General features: G+C 41.7%; 1 protein-coding gene across 7 annotated transcripts in view; it reads right to left on the bottom strand.

Moving 5' to 3' along the window:
* The window catches only part of LOC122557037 (utrophin-like), a 688,507-nt gene that overhangs the window by 549,870 nt on the left and 116,214 nt on the right, over positions 1–22,423 (bottom strand). For all 7 annotated transcript variants that reach the window (XM_043704260.1, XM_043704256.1, XM_043704261.1 and 4 more), the window contains exons 6-7: positions 21,905–22,077; positions 15,701–15,816 (exon numbers count right to left, since the gene is read on the bottom strand). In XM_043704260.1, coding sequence (XP_043560195.1) covers positions 15,701–15,816; positions 21,905–22,077 — 289 coding nt within the window. The remainder of the gene's footprint in view (positions 1–15,700; positions 15,817–21,904; positions 22,078–22,423) is intronic.

The raw sequence follows: 22,423 nt of genomic DNA, 5'->3' as shown, positions 1-22,423 counted from the left end.
GAGGCAGCAGTGCTAACCACTGTGCCACCGTGCCGCCCCTAATCCGTGCTGGCTGTCCCTAATCAAGCAGTGTCTTTCCAGATACTCATAAATCCTATTCCTCAGTACCCTTTCCATTACTTTGCCTACCACCGAAGTCAGACTAACTGGCCTGTAATTCCCGGGGTTATCCCTATTCCCTTTTTTGAACAGGGGCACAACATTCGCCACTCTCCAGTCCCCTGGTACCACCCCCGTTGACAGTGAAGACGAAAAGATCATTGCCAACGGGCAATATCTGGAGAGGATGAAGAGACGTGACCTGATCGAGGTATACAAGGTAATCAGAGGCATGGACAGAGTTGATAGCCAGACCCTTTTCCCCAGGGCAGGACTGACTGGCACAAGGAGTCATATTAGAACATAGAACATAGAACAATATAGCACAGAACAGGCCCTTCGGCCCACGATGTTGTGCCGAACATTTGTCCTAGCTTAAGCAACTAGCTTAAGATATTATCAGAAAGGTATAGAAGAGACTTCAGAGGTATGTTCTTTATGCAGAGTTGTGAATGCATGGAATGCGCTGCCAGCGGTGGTGGTGGAAACAGAGTCATTAGGGACATTTAAGCGACTGCTGGACATCACATGGACAGCAGTGAGTTGAGGGGTGCATAGGTTAGGTTATTTTATTTTAGATTATGAATAATCCTCGGCACAACATCATGGGTCGATGTTCTATATCATAAAGAACTGAACATTGGAGGCAAGCGTCAACATTCAGAAGGTTGGCTGCAGAAATTTAAGAAGCGTAATGGTGTAAAATATCTGAAAATCTGTGGTGAAAAAGATTCTGCTGACCATGAAGCAGCTTAAAATTATATTGATGGATTTGCCAAGATAATATCTGATGAAAGCCTTAGTCCTGAACAAATTTACAATGCTGATGAAACAGATCTCTACTGGCACTACTTCCCTAGAAAAACAATAACAACAGCTGATGAGAGCGCACCAACAGTTTTTAAGGATACTAAGGACAGGTTAACTATTCTTGGGTGTGCCAATGCTACAGACACACACAAGATGAAGTTGGCAGTGATTGGGAAAAGCAAACATCCGAGATGTCTGAAGGTGTACATAATTTACCTGTACATTATTATGCAAACAAGAAAGCATGGGTAACCAGAGAAATGTTTCTCGACTGGTTTAGTAATCACTTCTTACCAGCGGCACAAGCTCTTTGCAGGCAAGCTGGACTGGAAGAAAACTGTAAAATTTTATTGCTCCTGGACATCTGCTCCACGCATCCCCCTGCCAAACTTCTTGCAAAAGTAACATTTTTAGCATTTACTTGCCTCCTAATGTGATATCTGTATTATAGCCTTGTGACCAAAGACTTTTACGCTCCATGAAGAACAAGTATAAAGACTATTTTTAAACTGTATGCTTGCTGCAGTCAACAGAGGGGTAGGAATCCAAGACTTCCTGAAAGAGTTAAGTGTTAAGGATGCCATTTATGCAGTTGCTAATACTTGGGAGGATGTTGATAAATCAACATGAACAAATGCTTGGCACAGATTCTGGCCTACAACGATGTTCGATGTAAATGAACCTAAAGATGAAGACTTTTAAGGATTTCGTATCATTGATTAGAAAAGATGAAAGAAAACCCTGTAAATTACGCACCAAGTTTATTGGACTGAAGTGCAAATGAATTACAGGAAGCTGACATCGAAGAAATGCTGAACATTGACAATGATGCACCCTGTTGTGCATTCCTTGAGTGATGGGAATGTTGCTGAAATGGTTTCAAATACAGATCAGCGTGAGGATAGTAGTGATGACTTTCTGAACGCAGTTGAAAAAATCCCCATACATGATCTGGTGAAAATGTGTGATCAGTTAATTGCTGGCCTTGAACAATGTTCATTTATCAGTGAGCAAGAGATTATGGAAATTTACTCAATTAAAGAGAGATTGCTTAGACAGAAATATACATTAATGAGACAGATGACATAAAGTCTTTAAAAATGCCATCTGCTGTAGTGCTGAAGCTGTGTTTGTTTAAGTTTTGCCAACTGTTTTTCTTGGAATGGTTTTTCTGCAAATAAAATGTCCTCAAGTATTTATGGTCTATGCATTTCATTTTTGAGTACATTACTCTATAAATAAATTGCAGGAGTATTTCTAGTCTTTATTTGTCCCACTTAGTGTGAACACTACTACATTTTTGCTGCAGTATTGATGTTTGATTACGGGGTGCTGCCCTGGACCTTACAGGGGGCACTACATTAATTCCGAATTCCGAAAAACAGCTGGCCCTGACGATTTCGGATAAAGGATTGTGTACCTGTCCATACTTAACAAATTCCTCTCCATCGAAACCCTTAACACTATGGCAGTGGGATACAAGTCAGGAATTGAACGGATTATCTATCACCATCCAGGAAAAAGGCAAAGTAAGATTTGTGCCTCATCTGTTGCCTTCAACCTTCACTGCCTTTGTTCCTGTTACACCATCTGTCCAGCGTATTCCATCTACAAGGTGCACTACAGCAACCCAACAAACCAAAATATCGTACCTTGCAATACTTCAAGTCATTCCATCTAAAAGGAGAAGGGCATGGTAACATCACCATCTACAAGTTCCTCTCCAGTTCAGACACTATCGTGACTTGGAAATGGATCATTGCTGCTGGTACAAAATAAGGCCAAAATACCGTAGGACATAAGAGCAGAAATTAGGCCATTCACCCCACTGGGTCTGCTCTGCCATTCAATCATGGCTGATAAGTTCCTCAACTCTATTCTCCCACTTTCTCCCCCTAACCCTTGATCCCCTTGATAGTCAAGAACCTATCTCTCTCGGTTTTAAAAATACTTAATGACCTGGCCTTCACAGCCTTCTGTGGTAATGAATTCTATAGATTCACCACTCTCTGACTGAAGAAGCTTCTCCTTATCACTGTTCTAAAAGGTCTTCCCTCTATTCTAAGGCTGTGTCCTTGGGTCCTGGTCTTTCCAACCTATCAAAATATCTTCCCAATATCTCCTCTGTCCAGGCCATTCACTATTCTGTACGTTACAATTAGATCCCCCCCTCATCCTTCTAAACTCCAGTCAGTATAGACACATATGTTAAGCTTCTCATTCTCGTGAACCTCCTCTGAATATGCTCCAAGCCCAATATATCCTTCCTAAGATATGGGGCCCAAAACTGTGCACAGTATTCCAAATGCAGTCTGACCAGAGCCTTATACAGCCTCAGAAGTACATCACTGTTTTTGTATTCAAGTCCTCTCAAAATAAATACCATCATTGTATTTGCATTCCCAACCACAGACTCAACCTGCAAGTATTCCTGGATAAGAACTCCCAAAGTCCCTTTGCATTTCAGACTTTTGAATTTTCTCCCCATTTAGAAAATTGTCCATCCCTCTATTCTTCCTACCAAAGTGCATGACCTCACACTTTCCCACGTTGTAGCTCATCTGCCATTTCTTTGCCCACTTTCCTAACCTATCCAAATCCTTCTGCAGTCTCCCCGCCTCCGCAATGCTACCTATCCCTCTACTTACCATTGTATCATTTGAAAACTTAGCCAAAATGCCCTCAGTTCCTTCCTGTAGATCCTTAATGTGGAAAGTGAACAGCTGTGGTCCCAACAAAGAGTCTTGCAGAACACCACTTGTCACCGACTGCCATCCTGAGAAGACCTTTTTATGCCCACTCTCTGCTGTCTGCCAAACAGCCAAGCTTCTATCCATGCTAGCACCTTGCCTCTAACACCATGGGCCCTTATCTTACTCAGTAGCCTTCTGTACGGCACCATGTCAAAGGCCATTGGCTCTCCTTGATCTAACCTGCTTGTTACTTCCTCAAAAGAATTCTAGCAGATTTATCATGCATGACCTCCCCTTGATGAAACCATGCTGACTCTGCCCTATTTTACACTTCCAAGGATTCAGAAATCTCATCCTTCACAATGGATTCCAGGATCTTACGCACAACTAAGGTTAGGTTCATCGGTCTGTAATTTTCTGTCTTTTGCCTTTCTCTTTTTAAACAGGGGTGTCATGTTAGCGATTTTCCAGTCCTCTGGGATTCTTGCCGATACTCGCAATTCATGAAAGATCACCACTAACACATCTGCTATCTCCCTTTGAACTTTGAGGTGTAGTCCAAGTGGTTTATCCACCTTCAGGCCATTTAGTTTTTCTAGCACCTTCTCTTTGGTGATGGCCCCGACTGCTCTGCTCCCAACTCTCTTTGAATTTTTGGTATATTAGTTATGTCTTTCCCCATCAAGACTGACACAAAGTAATTACTCAGTTCCTCAGCCATTTCCTTGTTCCCCACTACTATCTCTCCAATATCATTTTCCAGCAGCCCAATGTCTACTTTTGCCTCTCTTTTACCCTTTATATGTCTAAAGAAACTCTTACAGTCTTCCTTCATACTGCTGGCTAGCTTACCCTCCTCATATTTAATCTTCACCCTCCTTAATTCTTTTTGTTGGTCTTTCTAAGCTTCCCAATCCTCTGGTTTTCCACTGCCAAATCATAGAATACACGAGCTAACAGTACCTTCATCACTTAAACTGCTGCATTTCAAGATAGTAGCCCACCACACTATTTTCTAAAGAATAATTAAACAGGTATGCAATAAATGCTGGCTTGCTTGCAACACTCTATCCCACGAAGGAATTAAAAAAAGACAACCATCTCAGTTAACAAATTGTTCAAGTCTGAAAATAATTAGTCAAACAGTTGGAATAACATACGTAAAGAATACCGAATATAACTAAACCCACCATGAATAAATTTATTCATTATCACTGACAGTTAATGCCTCAAATGGTTGACGTAACATGCAATTGGGCAGCCCATTTCAAAGCTGTGAAAAGCCAATTAAGTCAATACAAATAATTTCAGGCTCCATGGGAGAATCACTTTTTTTTTATTAATCTATTCACAATCACCAGTAACAAACCATTAAAGCAACATTTGATTGGCACAAATAGACCCCCTATTTAACAGTATTAAAATTTCAGATTTAACTTGGTTACAACTTATATTGGTATTGAAATATTGTCACTTAACGCAGACACAATAACATTGTGAAAAAACAATGTCAATATATGAGTTCACATGGAAGGCAGTCCAAAGAAGGTTTCTTAGGCTGATACCAGGTATGAGGGGGATTTTATTATGAGAAAAGATTGAGTATGTTGGGTGGGTAGTCATTGGAGTTTAGAGAAAATGAGCAGTGACCTCCATTCCATTTGTTACAGAACAGCACATTCTGAAGCCAACCAGACAGTGGGCTACTAGACAGGGTGCGATACAATAAATAGGATTCATTGACAACCTAATGGCAAAGGCACCACGAGGTAGCAGCGATCATGATATAATTGAATGCTACATTCTGTTTAAGGGAGAGAAGAGTCAGCCCTAGACTAGTAATTTAACTTTAATAACAGGCAATTATTATGCCCGAAACGTCGATTCTCCTGTTCCCTGGATGCTGCCTGACCTGCTGCGCTTTTCCAGCAACACATTTACATCTATACTGCATATTGTAAAATATCCCCTTAAACATCTGCCACTGCAACCTATCCCTTAACCTAATTTACTGGTTCATTTTAGCCAACTCTGCTATTATGCCCTCATAATTGCCTGTTATTAAAGTTAAATTACTAGTCTAGGGCTGACTCTTCTCTCCCTTAAACAGAATGTAGCATTCAATTATATCATGATCGCTGCTACCTCGCGGTGCCTTTACCATTAGGTTGTCAATGAATCCTGATTCCTGAAGAAGGGCTTATGCCCGAAACGTCGATTCTCCTGTTCCCTGGATGCTGCCTGACCTGCTGCACTTTTCCAGCAACACATTTTCAGCTCTGATCTCCAGCATCTGCAGACCTCACTTTCTCCGCAGTATAGATATATCCCAACAAGAAAGGAAAATAGGAGCATCCATAATATGTGATTAACCTAAAAACTTAATGATAGTGTCAAACTCAAAAATATAACTGGACAAAGATCTGTGCCAGGTCAGAAGATCTTACAGAATACAAAAACAGCAAAAACTAAATACAGAAAGATCCATAAAGAAGGAAAAATAGAGCAATATACAAACAGACAGTATGAGCTTCTTTAAATATTTTTAAACGAAGAGTTATTAAAGCGAGCACTGTTCTTATTGAAAGTTCATCTGAGAACTTAACAATGGAGAATAAGGAAACGGTAGATGAACTAATCAGGTGCTTTGTATGCATTCACTGTAGAGGATTGAAAGTAACATCCCAGAAATGACTATTAATCAGGAAATGGAAAGGAAGGAGGAACTCAAAAAAATTACAATCACTGGAGAAGTGCTACTAAGCAAATTGTTGGAGCTGAAGAATGTGGTGCTGGAAAAGCATAGCCGGTCAGGCAGCATCCGAGGAGCAGGAGAGTTGACGTTTCAGTCATAAGCCCTTCATCAAGATGAAGGGCTTATGCCTGAAACAGCGACTATCCTGCTCCTCGGATGCTACCTGACTGGCTGTGCTTTTCCAGCATCATGTGCTCTTCGACTGTGATCTGCAGTCATCACTTTCTCCAAATTATTGGAATTGCAAGGTGACATGTCAAGGTCTTCATGGACTTTAATCTAGAGTCGTAAGGAAAAGGCTAGTAAAAGATCAAAATGTCATACAACTGGTACAATGTATTAGGCAAACCTAGATGGCTGTTAAGCCTTTAATCACTTAGAATGGGGCTGCATGTTTCAACTGATTAATATATAAATCCCAGAATTTCTTTCAAGTCACAGCCCCGAGATAACTGAAGGTTTTATCATTGGATTTAAAAAAAAAAGGTGAAATAAAACCATAAGAAATAGGAACACGAGTAGGCCTTTTGGCCCCTCCAGTCTCCTCCAACATTCAATTGGATCTTAACTGATCCAACATTCTACACGTTCACTTTCCTGTCTTGTCTCTGTAACTCTTGATTCCCCTACTCATCAAGAGAGCGAGAGATCGAGAGTGTGGTGTGGTCCCTCCAGCCGGCTCCGACATTCAATTGGATCTTAGCTGATCTGACATTCTACATGTTCACTTTCCTGCCTTGTCTAGGTAACTCTTGATTCCCCTACTGATCGAGAGAGAGAGAGAGAGACAGCGAGAGACAGAGTGTTGTGTGTGTGTGTGTACACGCTTGATAGAGTATGTCTGCAAGTGTGACAGAGTATATGCCTGTCAGAGAGTGTTGCATGTGAACGTGTGTGAGAGAGAGACACTTAAATCAAGCAGACGTGCACACACTCAAACTCACACACTTTCTCCCCCTCCCACACACACATGCACTTGCCCTCTCGTGCGCGCGCGCGCACACACACACACACACACAAAAGTCTATGGGGTGAATTTGCATTTGCACATACATTCTATTTTGTTCAAAAAGCATGCATTCTGTAGGCAGTCAGTCAATGTGACATTTTATAAATTTGTACTTTGGAAATAAAACAAGTCTGACTCTATGTTAAGACAAAGACAGACTCAAACCCTCCACATTTAATGCATTGTCTGAGCTGACAGGAGGAGGGGGGGGGGAGGAAGGAATGTGGGGGGTGCTCCTGTTTTGTAAATTTTGGGTAATCTGTAGAAGCGTGGTGTGGTGAATCTGTATGATTTCTTTTTTTTGGAAGTTGGTCTTATTTATTCCTCCAGATTTCTGTAGTTTTTTGAGTAGGGCTGTGATTTGGTTCTCTAGTTGTGGCGTCAGGTCTATCGCCACTTGTTGGTTAGTGTTGATATCTGCAAATAGTGCATTCGCTTTCTCAATGTAGTCTCTTTGATTTAAAATGACAATCAAGCATCCTTTATCCTCCAGTAGGATAACAATGTTTTTATCTTTTAGTCTTTCTAGTGCTTTCCTTTCTTGTGTATTGAGTGTGTTTTCTTCCTTTTCCTGCTTAATGTTGTTACCAGTACCTGTCTGATAGTTTGCTGGATTCCTTCTGTGAGTTGGTTGTCTTGCAGATACCAACACTAACCAACAAGTGGTAATAGACCCAACCCCACAAGTAGAGAAACGAGACACACATGAAAATTCCTAGAAGTACGACATTCCAACTGGAACTCTATCAACAAACACATTGCCTTGGACCCCATTTACCACCCACTGAGAAAACGAACTGGAAATGATGTCACCGCCATCGACCATAATTCTATTAGTTTTAAAGTAGTGATAGAAAAGGATAGACCAGATCTAAAAGTTGAAGTTCTAAATTAGAAAAACACCAATTTTGACAGTATTAGGCAAGAACTTTCAAAAGCTGATTGGAGGCAGATGTGCGCAGGTAAAGGGAAGGCTGGAAAATGGGAAGGCTTCAGAAATGAGATAACGAGAATCCAGAAAAAGTATATTCCTGTCAGGGTGAAAGGAAAAGCTGGTAGGTATAGGGAATGCTGGGTGACTAAATAAATTGAGGGATTGGTTAAGAAAAAGAAGGAAGCATATGTAAGGTATAGACAGGATAGATCGAGTGAATCCTTAGAAGAGTATAAAGGAAGTAGGAGTATACTTAAGAGGGAAATTAGGAGGGCAAAAAGGAGACATGAGATAGCTTTGGCAAATAGAATTAAGGAGAATCCAAAGAGTTTTTACAAATACATTAAGGACAAAAGGGTAACAAGGGCCCCTCAAAGATCTGCAAGGCGGCTTTTGTGTCGAGCTGCAGAAAATGGGGAAGATACTAAATGAGTATTCTGCATCAGTATTTACTGTGGAAAAGGATATGGAAGATATAGACTGTAGGGAAATAGATGATGACACCTTGCAAAATGTCCAGAATACAGAGGAGGATGTGCGGGATGTCTTGAAACGGGTAAAGGTGGTTAAATCCCCAGGACCTGATCAGGTGTACACGACAACTATGTGGGAAGCTAGAGAAGTGATTGCTGGGCCGCTTGCTGAGATATTTGTATCATCGATAGTAACAGGTGAGGTGCTGGAAAACTGGAGGTTGGCAAACATGGTGCCACTGTTTAAGAAGTGTGGTAAAGACAAGCCGGCCACTATAAATGCCGGAGGAAACACCACAGAAGCGTTTCACAGGAGGCTCCCAAGCACTGAGGATGTCACCTAGACAGGGGACGAAACATCTGCAACACAAATTCCCAGCTCGGCGAACAGAACCACAACATTACTCATAATGCCTCACAGCTTTACCTTATACAGCAGCATCTTTTCTAACACCTTTTGGAAATCTAGGTACATGACATCCATTGGGTCCCCATTGTCCACCTTACTCATAATATCTTCATAGAATTCCAGTAAATTATTTAAATATGACCTGCCCTTCATGAACCCATGCTGTGTCAGCCCAGTGAGACAAATTCTCTCCAGATGACTTGCCACCTATTCCTTAATAATGATTCAAGCATTTTCCCCTTGACAGAAGTTAAGCGAATGTGCCTGTAGTTCCCTCCTTTTGTCCACCTCCCTTTTTAAACTGTGGCGCCATATTTGCTGTTTCCAATCTGCTGGAACTGCCCCAGGTAAATTTTGGAAAATTACCACAAGTGCATTTCCTATTTCTCCCACCAACTCTTTGAGCACCCTGGGATGCATTCCATCAGGGCCAGGAAACTTGTCCACCCTTAGCTTCATTAGTTTGCCCAACGCCACCTCCTTCGTGATGATTGTTTCTAGGTCCTCACCTGCATAGCCTCCTTGTCATCAATTATTTATGTCTTCCATTGTGAAGACCAACACGAAATACCTGTTCGGTACCTTGGCCATTTCCTCATTCCCCAATATTAAACCCCCATCTCATTTTCTGAAGGATTAATGTTTACATTGGCTACTCTTTTTGTTTTATATATTTGCAGAAACTGTTGTGATCTGCCTTTATATTCTGAGCTAGGTTACTCTCAAATCCCTCTTACCTTCCCATATGATGTTATTCATGGTGACCTTTGAAGATTTCCCCAATCCTCTAGTTTCCCATTATTCTTCGCCACTTTGTATGCCCTAGCTTTCAATGTAATATCACCTGATATTTCCTTACATATCCAGAGCTGATTATCCATTTTCCTACAGTCCTTCCTTCTCACTAGGATACTCTTTTACATTTCTGATGAAGGACTTTTGCCCGAAATGTCGATTCTCCTGCTCCCCGGATGCTGCCTGACCTGCTGTGCTTTTCCAGCACCACACTCTGATCTCCAGCATCTGCAGACCTCACTTTCTCCCATACTTTTCCTGAGCACTATGAAAAATCACTTTGAAAGTCTTCCACTATTCCTCAATTGTCCCACTACATTGTAGGAGTTGGGAGGTCATGTTGCGGCTGTACAGGACATTGGTTAGGCCACTGTTGGAATATTGTGTGCAATTCTGGTCTCCTTCCTATCGGAAATAAGTTGTGAAACTTGAAAGAGTTTAGAAAAGATTGACAAGGATGTTGCCAGGGTTGGAGGATTTGAGCTATAGAAAGAGGTTGAACAGGCTGGGGCTGTTTTCGCGGGAGCATCAGAGGCTGAGGGGTGACCTTATAGAGGTTTATAAAATTATGAAGGGCATGGATAGGGTAAATAGGCAAAGTCTTTTCCCCGGGGTTAGGGAGTCCAGAACTAGAGGGCATAGGTTTAGGGTGAGAGGGGAAAGATATAAAAGAGACCTTAGGGGCAACTTTTTCACGCAAAGGGTGGTACGTGTATGGAATGAGCTGCCAGAGGAAGTGGTGGAGGCAGGTACAATTGCAACATTTAAGAGGCATTTTGATGGGTATATGAATAGGAAGGGTTGGGAGGGACATGAACCAGGTGCTGGCAGGTGGGATTAGATTGGGTTGGGATATCTGGTCGACGTGGATGGTTTGGACCGAAAGGGCTGTTTCCATGCTGTACATCTCTATGACTCTGTGGCATCGCCAACCCAAGGAAACCCAGACATATCAACAGAAAGCAGCAAAGCATTTGAGTAATGCGGTATTATGGGTAGAGCTGAGAAATAATAAGGGTGCAGTTACATTATTGAGGCTGTATTACAGGCCTCCCAACAGTGAGTGTGAAGTAGAAGAACAAACAGGTAAACAGATTATGGAAAGATGGAGAGGCAACAGGGTGGTGGTGATGGGTGATTTTAATTTTCCCAACATTGATTGGGATATGGTTAGTGTCAGAGGTTTGGATTGGGCAAAATTGGTAAGAAGCGTCCAGGAGAGATTTCTAGAGCAGTATGTCAATAGTCCAACAAGGGAAGGGACTATATTGGGGTATTGGGGAATGAGTCAGGCCAGGTGGTAAAAGTTGCAGTGGGGGATTTCTTTGGGAACAATGACCACAATTATGTAAGTCTTAGAATACTCATAGATAAAGATGAGAGTGGTCCTAAGGGAAGAGTACAAAACTGGGCCAAGGCCAATCAAATCAAAATTAGGCAAGAGTTCGGACATGTGGATTGGACACGTTATTTGAAGGGAAGTCCACATTTTAATGATAGATTAAAGATAGTGCAGTTTAAGCACATCCCGTTGAAAGCAAAGGATAGGAAAGGCAAGATTCGTGAACCGTGGATGACAGGAGAAATCGTATGACTAGTCAAGAGGAAAAAGGAAGCGTACCTAAGGTCCAGGCAACTAAGAACAGAACGGGCCCTGGAGGAATATCGAGAGAATAGGACAAGTCTAAAACGAGGAATCAAGTGAGCTAAAAGGGGTCATGAAATACCTTTAGCAAGTAGAATTAAGGAGAATCCCAAAGCGTCTTATTCTTATATAAGAAACAAGTGGGCAACTAGAGAAAGGGTTGGTCCACTAAAGGATAAGGAAGGCAGGCTGTGAGTCGAACCTGAAAAAATGGGTGAGATTCTAAATCACTTCTTTGCATCAGTGTTCACTGAGAACGGAGGTGATGAATGCTGAGATTAGAGATAAAAGTTTGTTTACTCTGGATCACATTGACATAAGGAGGGAAGATGTGTTGGGTAGGCTAGAGGTTATTAAGGTGAACAAATCCCCAGGACCAGATGGGATCTATCCTAGGTTGCTGAGGGAGGCGAGAGAGGAAATAGCTGGGGCCCTGACAGATATCTTTGTAGCATCCTTAAATACAGGTGAGGTGCAAGAAGGGTAGTAGGGATATTCCAGGTAACTACAGACCACTGAGCCTGACATCCATGGTGGGAAAGTTGCTGGAGAAGGTACTGAGGGATAAAATCTATTTATATTTGAAAAAGAATGGGCTAATCAGTGATAGGCAATATAGTTTTGTGCGGGGGAGGTTGTGCCTTACCAACTTAATAGAGTTCTTTGAGGAAGTGACTAAGTTGATAGATGAAGGAAGGCCTGTTGATGTCATATACATGGACTTTAGTAAGGTGTTTGATAAGGTTTCCCATGGTAAACTAATAGAGAAAGTGACGTCACATGGTATGGAGGGTGAATTAGCTGGGTGGATAAAGAACTGGTTGAGCAACAGGAGAGAGTAGTAGTTGAAGGGAGTTTCTTGAAATGGAGAAAAATGACTCGTGGTGTTCCACAGGGATCACTGCTGGGGCCACTGTTGTTTGTGATATACATAAATGATCCGGAAGCAGGCACTGTTGGTATGATCAGCAAGTTTGCAGATGACACGAAGATTGGTGCAGTAGCAGAAAGCATTGAAGACTGTCAAAGAATACAGGAGAATATAGATAGACTGGAGAGTTGGGTGGAGAAGTGGCAGATGGAGTTAAATCAAGGCAAATTTGAGATGATGCATTTTGGGAAGTCTAATTCTAGAGCGAACTATACTGTAAATGGAAGAGTCTTGGGAAAAGTTGATGGGCAGAGAGATCTGGAAGTTCAGGTCCATTGTACCCTGAAGGTGGCTGCTAGGTGAATAGAGTGGTCAAGAAAGCATATGGTATGCCTGCCTTCATCAGACGGGGTATTGAATATAAGAGCTGGCAGGTCATGTTAAAATTGTACAAGACTTTGATTCAGCCACATTTAGAAGACTGCGTCGAGTTCTGGTCGCCACGTTACCAAAAGCATGTGGACACTTTGGAGAGGGTACAGATAAGGTTTACGAGGAGGTTGTCTGGTTTTGAAGGTGTTAGTTATGAAGAGAGGTTGAGTAGATTAGGTTTGTTTTCATTAGAAAATAGAAGATTATGGGGGGACCTGATTGAGGTCTACAAAATCATGAAAGGTATAGATAGGGTAGATAGTGATAAGCTTTTTCCCAGGGTGAGGGATTCAATAACGAGAGGTCATGCGTTCAAGCTGAGAGGAGGAAAGTTTAAGGGGTATATACGCAGCAAGTACTTCACACAGAGGCTGGTAAGTGCCTGGACAAATGCATGTGTAGGTGGGGAGCAGAGGATACAGATGCTTAGGAATTGGGCAATAGGTTTAGACAGTGGATTTGGATCTGCTCAGGTTTGGAGGGCTGAAGGGCCTGTTCCTGGGCTGTAAATTTTATTTGTGCTTTGTTCATCAATCCAAGCGGTTCCTTTCCAGGTTGAACTTAAATCCATTGTGCATTGGAAATTAGCATTTTACATTGTTGATAGGTCACCTCTTAACCTTCTTTTCTCTAATGAAAACAGTCTCAAGTCCCTCAGCCTTTCCTCAGAAGACATTCCCTCCATACCAGGCAACATCCAAGTAAATCTCCTCTGAACCCTTTCTAAAGCTTCCACATCCTTCCTATAATGCAGCGGCCAGAACTGTACGCAATACTCCAAGTGTGGCCACACCAGAATTTTGTATAGCTGCAACATGACCACATGGCTCCGAATCTCAATCCCTCTACCAATAAAAGCTAACACACCATATGCCTTCTTAACAACGCCATTAGCCTGGAGGTGAACTTTCAGGGATATGTGCACATGGACACAGACATCTCTGCTCATCCACACTACCAAGAATCTTACCATTCGCCCATAATTTTGTATTCCTGTTACTCCTTCCAAAGTGAATCACTTCACACTTTTCCGCATTCAACTCCATTTGCCACCTCTCAACCCAGCTCTGCAGCTTATCTGTGCCCCTCTATAACCTACAACATCCTTCCGCACAATCCACAACTCCACCGATCTTAGAGTAATCCACAAAGTTACTAACTCATCTTTCTACACACTCCAGAACAATTATAAAAATGACAAACAGCAGTGGCCCCAAAACAGATCCTTGCGGTACACCACCAATGATTGAACTCCAGGATGAACATTTCCCATCAACCACCAACCTCTGTCTTCTTTCAGATAGCCAATTTCTTATCCAAACCACTAAATCACCCTCATTCCCATGCCTCCGTATTTTCTCCAATAACCTACGATGGGGAACCTTATCAAATGCCTTACTGAAATCCACGTACACCACATCAACTACTTTACCCTCATTCACCTGTTTGGTTAACTTCTCTAAGAACTCAATAAGATTTGTGAGGCACGACCTACCCTTCTCAAAACCATGCTGGCTATACCACATCAAGTTATTCCTCTCTAGGTGATTATAAATTCTATCTCTTATAACCTTTTCAAACATTTTACCCACAATCGAAATAAGGCTCACGGACCTATAATTACCAGGATTGTCTCTACACCCCTTCTTGAACAAGGGGACAACATTTGCTATCTTCCAGTCTTCTGGAACTACTCTCATAAACAATGATGACATAAAAATTAAAACCAAAGACTTTGCAATCTCCTCCCTAGCTTCCCAGAGAATCCTAGGATAAATCCCATCCAGCCCAGGGGACTTAGCTATTTTCACACTTTCCAGAATTTCTAACACCTCATCCTTGTGAACATCAATCCCCTCTAGTCTAGTAGCCTGTATCTCCGTATTCTCCTCGACAACATATTGTCTTTTTCCAGTATGAATACTGATGAAAAATATTCATTTCATGCATATCCTATCTCCTTGGACTCCACACACAACTCCCCACTACTATCCTTGATTGACTAGAGTAAGATTAGGACAATTCTTTTATTCCTGATATACCTATAGAAAGCTTTAGGGTTTTCCTTGATCCTATTTGCCAACAATGTCTTGTGCCCCCTCTTGTCTCTTATTAGCTCTCTCTTTAGGACCTTCGTGGCTGACTTGTAACTCTCAAGCGCCCTGACTGAGCCTTCAAACTCATCCGAACATAAGCCTTCTTCTTCCTCTTGACAAGGGATTCAACTTTTTTGATAAACCACGGCTCCCTTGCTCAACCACTTCCTCCCTGCCTGACAGAATCAAACTTATCAATGACACACAATAGCTGTTCATAGAATTAGCCCCACATTTCAATGCCAATCCCCTGCAGTTTCCTTCTCTATTCTATGCATTCTAAATTTTGTCTAATCGCATCATAACTGCCTTTCCCCCAGCTATAACTGTGGTATATACCTATTCCTTTCTATCGCTAAAGTAAACATAACTGAATTGTAGTCACTACCATCAAAGTGCTCACCTACCTCCAAATCTAACACCTGGCTGGGTTCATTACCCAGTACCAAATCCAATTTGGCCTTGCCTCTTGTTGGTCTGTCTACATACCGTGTCAGGAAACCCTCCTGCACAGGTTAGCTGCATTAGTCAGGGGTATATATAGAATATATGGTAGGGAAATGGGTCTGGGTGGTTTGATCTTTGGAGGGTCAGAATGGACTTGTTGGGCCAAATGAACTGTTTCCACACTGCAGGGATTCTATGATTCTATGAGAACTAACATCAAAGAGTAGCTAACCTTCAGGGTCCAGCAGTCTTTCTATCTCCAAGTGCTTTTTAGCCATGTCAAAAGCATGTTCCAGGCGATTCACTGCAGACATTTTCGTAATTTTATCCCAGCTGAACAAACCTGGTCTGGGAGAGAGGCACAATCTCAAAACATTGCTTAGTTTAAAAAACAAAATGATGCAGATGAATAGTTTTAATTTAGAAATGATCCTGACTATGGCTAGATCTCAGCGATAACTGAATACAAAATACCAGCAGGTCTCAAGGCTCATTTCCAGATCAGTTCTCATATTTGGCAAGAAATTGCCACACAAGACAAAGCATCATCACTATTCCCTCACTAGTACACAGTGGCACATGGGTGTGGATGTCAGGTAATGACAGGCCCATGTCATCTGGGTCAAATGGCCTAACAAAACCTGCCAATTAGTTGAGCAGAAGATCAACAATGCTCATAATACTTCTTGTATCCTCCTCTTATACAAATCATATGAGAGGCTTGAATATTTATAACAATTGTTTATTTGAGTGGTTTGTATTCTTAAATAAATGGTAAAGGGAAAAAGAGAAAACTTGAAGCTCAGTTCTATATTTAAGCATTTAATTTCTCTTCTGGTTAAGATTAGCTTCGTATAAATATAGAAAGTGTAAGAAATCATTCATTAGAAGTGGGAAAGAATGGCTCACTTTTCAGATAATAAAACATTTCCTCATTACTATCTTAGGGATGAGGTGAATTTTGAGTGAAAGTAGAATTAAGTAGAAAGTATTCATTGTTTAAATCTTTCCAAATAAAAAGCATAATTTCACACAATTCTACATGACAGTTTGAGTGTCCTGTAGCTGATGGAATCTCTAACCAGAACAGTTATCAAATGTAATGAAAAATAGCAAATGTTCGGCTCCGTGTACTTGACAACAGCAACAAATTTCTTTTTAAAGTTTAACCAATTTTTTTATCAACCTGTTCAGAGACGTTATTACACATCTCTGGTGGATATGGGACTTGACCCAGGCCTCTTGGTCCAGGGGTAGGGACACTATCACTGTGCCACAAGAGGATCCCAACATAAATAGCCATTTTTTATACAGCCCATTTTTCTAATTAACCTATTTAAACATGTTAATACACACCTCTGGAGTAGGTGAGACTTGAACCAAGGTCTCTCACTCCAGGGATAGGGACACAACTACTGCAATGCAAGAGGACGCCCAACTGTAGAAAGTAACTCTACAGCCCAATAAGGTTCGGGTTCATTCGTTAGTCTTCCTTAAAGAACTCAGAACGTTACAGCGCAGTACAGGCCCTTTGGCCTTCGATGTTGCGCTGACCTGTGAAACCGATTCTGAAGCCCATCTAACCTACACTATTCCATTATCATCCATATATTTATCCAATGACCATTTAAATGCCCTTCAAGTTGGCGAGTCTACTACTGTTGTAGGCACTGCATTCCACGCCCTTACTACTCTCCGTGTAAAGAACCTACCTCTCTCATCTGTCCTCTATCTATCACGCCGCAGTTTAGAGTGATGTCCCCCCGTGTTAGCCATCACCATCCGAGGAAAAAAGTTCTCACTGTCCATCCTATCTAATCCTCTGATCATCCTGATGGTCTCTATTAACTCACCTCTTAACCTTCTTCTCTCTTACAAAACAGACTCAGGTCCCTCAGCCTTTCCTCAGAAGACCTTCCCTCCATACCAGGCAAATTCAGATAAGTCGCCTCTGCACCCTTTCCAATGCTTCCACATCCTTCCTATAATGCGGTGACCAGAACTGTATGCAATACTCCAAGTGCAGCTGCACCAGAGTTTTGTACAGCTGCAACATGACCTCATAGCTCCCAAACCCAATCCCTCTACCCATATAGAGCCTAACACAGCGCATGCCAACTTAACAACCCTATCAATCTGGGTGGCAATTTTCAGGGATCTCTGCACATGGACACAGAGATCTCTCTGCTCATCTACAGTGCCAAGAATCTTACCATTAGCCCAGTACTCTCTATTCTTGTTACTCCTTCCAAAGTGAATCACCTCACACTTATTCGCATTCAACTCCATTTGCCATCTCTCAGCCCAGCTCTGCAGCTTATCTATGTCCCTCTGTAACCTACAACATTCTTCCGCACTGTTCACAACACCACTGACATTCATGTCATCTGCAAATTTACTAACCCATTCTTCTATGCCCTCATCCAGATCTATTATAAAAATGACAAACAGCAGTGGCCCCAAAACAAAATCCTTGCTGTACAACACTAGTAACTGAACTCCAGGATGGACATCAACCCCACCACCCTCTGTCTTCTTTCAGCTAGCCAACTTCTTATTCAAACCAATAAATAACCCTCAATCCCAGCCTCCGCATTTTCTGCAACAGCCTACCATGGGGAACCTTATCAAATGCCTTACTGAAATCTATATACACATCAACTACTTTATCCTCATCCAGCTGCCTGGTCAACTTCTCAATAATGTTTGTGAAGCACGACCTACCCTTCACAAAATCATGTTGATTATCCCTAATTAAATTAGTCCTTTCTCGATGATTCTAAGTCCTCTTTCTCATAATCCTTTCCAACACTTTACCCACAACCAAAAGTAAGGTTCACTAGTCTATATTTCCAGGGTTGTCTCTACTCCCCTTCTTGAATAAGGGGACAGCATTTGTGGTCATCCAGTCTTCTGACACTATTCCTGTAGACAATGATGACATAAAAGATCAAAGTCAAAGGCTCTGCAATCTCCTTCCTGGCTTCCCAGAAAATCCTAGGATAAATCTCATCCAACCCAGAGGACTTTTCTATTTCAACACTTTCCAGAATTGCTAACACCTCGTTCTTACAACCTCAATCCAGTCTAGTCTCGTAGCCTGTATCTTAGTATTCTCCTCGACAACATTGTCTTTTTCCAGTGTGAATACTGATGAAAAATATTCATTTAGCAACTCTCCTATCTCCTCGGATTCCACACACAACTTCCCACAACTGTCCTTGATTGGCCCTAATCTTACTCTCGTCATTCTTTTATTCCTGACATATCTATAGAAAATTTTAGGGTTTGCCTTGATTCTACCTGCCAACACTTCTCATGTCCCCTCCTGTCTCTCCTTAGCTCTCTCTTTGGGTCGTTCTTGGCTAGCTTGTAACTCTCAAGCACCCTAACTGAGCCTTCATGTCTCATCTTTACATAAGCCTCCTTTCTTTTGACAAAAGCTTCAACTTCTTAAGCAAACCATGGCTCCCTCACTCAACCACTTCCTCCCTGCCTGACAGGTACATACTTATCAAGGGCACGCAGTAGCTGTTCCTTGAACAAGCTCCACATTTCAATTGTGCCCATCCCCTGCAGTTTTCTTTCCCATCCTATGCATCTTAAATCTTGCCTAATCACATCATAATTGCCTTTCCCCTAGCTATAACTCTTGCCCTGCGGTATATATGTGTCCAATTCCATTGCTAAAGTAAACTTAACCGAATCGTAGTCATTATCACCAATATGCTCACCTACCTCCAAAGTAACACCTGGCACTGTTCATTATTCAGTACCAAGTCCAATGTGGCCTCACCCCTTGTTGGCCTATCTACATATTGTGTCAGGAAACCCTCCTGCACACATGGGACAAAAACTGTCCCATCTAAGGTACTTGAGCTATAGCATTTCCAGTCAATATTAGCAAAGTTCAAGTCCTCCATAACAACTACCCTGTTACTTTCGCTCCGATCCAGGATCCTTTCCTCTACATCTCTGGAACTTTTTGGAGGCCTATAGAAAACACCCAACAGGGTGACCTCTCCTTAATCTCAGCCCATACTATCTTAGTAGACAAGTCCTCATCAAACGTCCTTTCTGCCTTGACTAATACTGTCCTTGACTAATAATGCCACACCTCCTCCTCTTTCACCTCCTTCCTGTTCTTACTGAAATATCTAAATCCCGGAACCTGCAATAACCATTCGTTTGCCTGCTCTACCTATGTCTCTGAAATGGCCACAAAGTCCCAGGTATCAACCCATGCTGCAAGTTCACCCACCTTATTCCTGATGCTCCTGGCATTGAAGTAGGCACACTTCAAACCAGCTTCCTGCCTGCCGGTATACTCCTACGACTTTGAAACCTTATTTCTGACTTCACTACTCTCAACCTCCTGTACCCTGAGCTACAAATACAGTTCCCATCCCCCTGCTGAATTAGTTTAAATCCTCCCAAAGAGCATTAGCAAACCTCCCCCCAGAATATTGGTACCCCTCTGGTTCAGGTGTAGACCACCCCATTTGTCTAGGTGGCACCTACCCTAGAATGAGCCCCAATTATCCAGATATCAGAATTCCTCCCTCCTGTACCATTCCTGTATCCACGTGTTCAACTGCTGTGTCCCTGTTCCTCGCCTCGCTAGCATGTGGCACAGAGATAACAACTCTTTTGCTCTAGCTCTAAGCTTCCACCCTGGCTCCCCGAATTTCTGCCTTACATCTCAATCCCCTTTCCTTGAATTGAATAATCTTAACCAGGTAATTATTGGGACACTATCATCCAACAAAAAGACTTCAGGAATTAATGAGTTATCTTACAAAAGGAGTTGGTACAGGCTCAGCTTATATCAGTGGTAAAAATAGGTCTTTTTTCTAATTGACAAGATGTAACTAGTGGGATGCCACAGAGTTCAACCCTCAGACCCCAACTAAGTATAATCTATATTACTAATTTGGATGCAGGGATAGAAAGTACTACAGTTATATATGCAGATGACACTAAAATAAGAGAGAAAGTAAGTTTCAACAAATAAGACATTTTTCAATAGATATGGATAGGTTAGGTAAATGCATCAAAATTCAGCAGTTAAGTTTAACGTGGACAGGTGTAAAGTTATCCATTTTGGTCAGAGGAAATGAAAGGCAACGTATTATCTAATGGGAGAGAAACATCAGAGTGTTTTAGTGCAGAGGGTTCTGTGTGTCCTCAGGTACGAATCTCAGAAAACTGGTATGCAGGTACAGCTGGTAAAAAGGAAGATAAATGCAATTTCAGCATTTCTTGGTAAAGGAATAGGTTATAAACTTCGGGAGGTGTTGCTGCAACTGAAAAAGGCATTATGGAGACCACACCTGGAGTACTGCATACAATTCCTGTCCCCTTTCTTGAGGGAGCATATCATTGTATGAGAGGCAGTTCAGAGAAGGTTCACTCGTTTAATTCCAGAGGTAAGGAATTTGTCTTATGAAGAGAAATTTTGCAGTTTAGGCCTACACTCTCTGGAGTTTAGAAGAATAAAATAAGATCTAATTGAGGGATATAAGATGCTGAAATTAAGGAAGACCTCTGTGATATGATACTGTTGTGCTATCTCTATCCTTTTGTACATTACTATTTTTATATATATATATAGTTGCTTTTGTAAAAGATTTTTTAAAAGTTTTTAATAAAAATAGTAAAAAAAAAGAAAGACCTCTGCCTTTCTGATAGATTATGATCATGACTAGGGTTTGTCCAGAAATGCACAACCATATTTTAAATCTGATAGCTCCAAGTAGGACACAATAGTTAGGGAAAGACAGGCACGACCCCTTTCTCACAGCAGTCAATTGTTGTACTCAATGATTTAAAAGGTTCAACATTATAGACAGCTTCAACAGGGTGTCAGGTCGTAAGACACCTGGGGGAGGTGTAGTTGAGGGCATGCATGGTAATTATGGGAACGGTCAGTTGAATATGCGCTCATATGATATGAATTATTTAATCCCCTCACTTTTCCTAAATAATAATTTACTTAACTACAGTGGAACCCTCTGAATTTTTCAACTTAAGGGATACTTTCAGAGGGTTCCAGACGTAAGGACTTGCCCATCATAAACTTCCAACTCCCATCTGGTGCTGCAGCAATTGAACAGCAGAAAGTCCCTGCCAATGGTTTCAGTCTTACCAATTTAACTGGAGGAAATTTCTGCTCATTAAATACTAGGATGTCAGATAAGCAGTCTCATATTTTATTGAAGGAATTGACCTACAGCTGAGTGTGGCAGCAATATGAAAACGAATAGACGTCCTTCAGATGATGTCGTCAAGTGATAATCGAAATAAAGTAATGGATATCAAGGTTAACATTTCAACCAACAATCATTTGGTGTTACATTTCTAAAATTGTCCAATGCAAGTACCATTTTCCTATCTTAAAACACAGCTATTTACTTAATTATTGATCAATACCTACCTGTGCCTATGAAGAATGGCATTGAAAGCAAGCCCATCAGCCCAGCTGGTTGTAAAATTCAGAACATTTACTTGTTTGTAAGGTCGGGTTGACTGACGGACCCAACTCAGCAGAATCTTCTCACTGTTTGTCTGATGCAGATCTGACATAATAGCTTTCATTATATCCTTGACCTGTATGAAAATGATACATGATTAGTCAAGTTAAAATAGCTCATAATCAAGACTGAAGTTAAACTATACCAATATCTGATTAGATTAGATTACTTACAGTGTGGAAACAGGCCCTTCGGCCCAACAAGTCCACACCGACCCTCCGAAGAGCAACCCACCCAGATCCATTCCCCTACATTTACCCCTTCATCCAACACTACAGGCAATTTAGCATGGTCAATTCACCTAACCTGAACATTTCTGGACTGTGGGAGGAAACTACAGCAGCCGGAGGAAACCCACGCAGACACGGGGAGAAGGTGCAAACTCCACAGACAGTTGCCTGAGGTGGGAATTGAACCCGGGT

Source organism: Chiloscyllium plagiosum, chromosome 15 (assembly GCF_004010195.1).
Source record: "Chiloscyllium plagiosum isolate BGI_BamShark_2017 chromosome 15, ASM401019v2, whole genome shotgun sequence".
NCBI classification, from domain to species: Eukaryota; Metazoa; Chordata; class Chondrichthyes; order Orectolobiformes; family Hemiscylliidae; genus Chiloscyllium; species Chiloscyllium plagiosum.
This window is presented reverse-complemented; position numbering and strand designations above follow the sequence as displayed.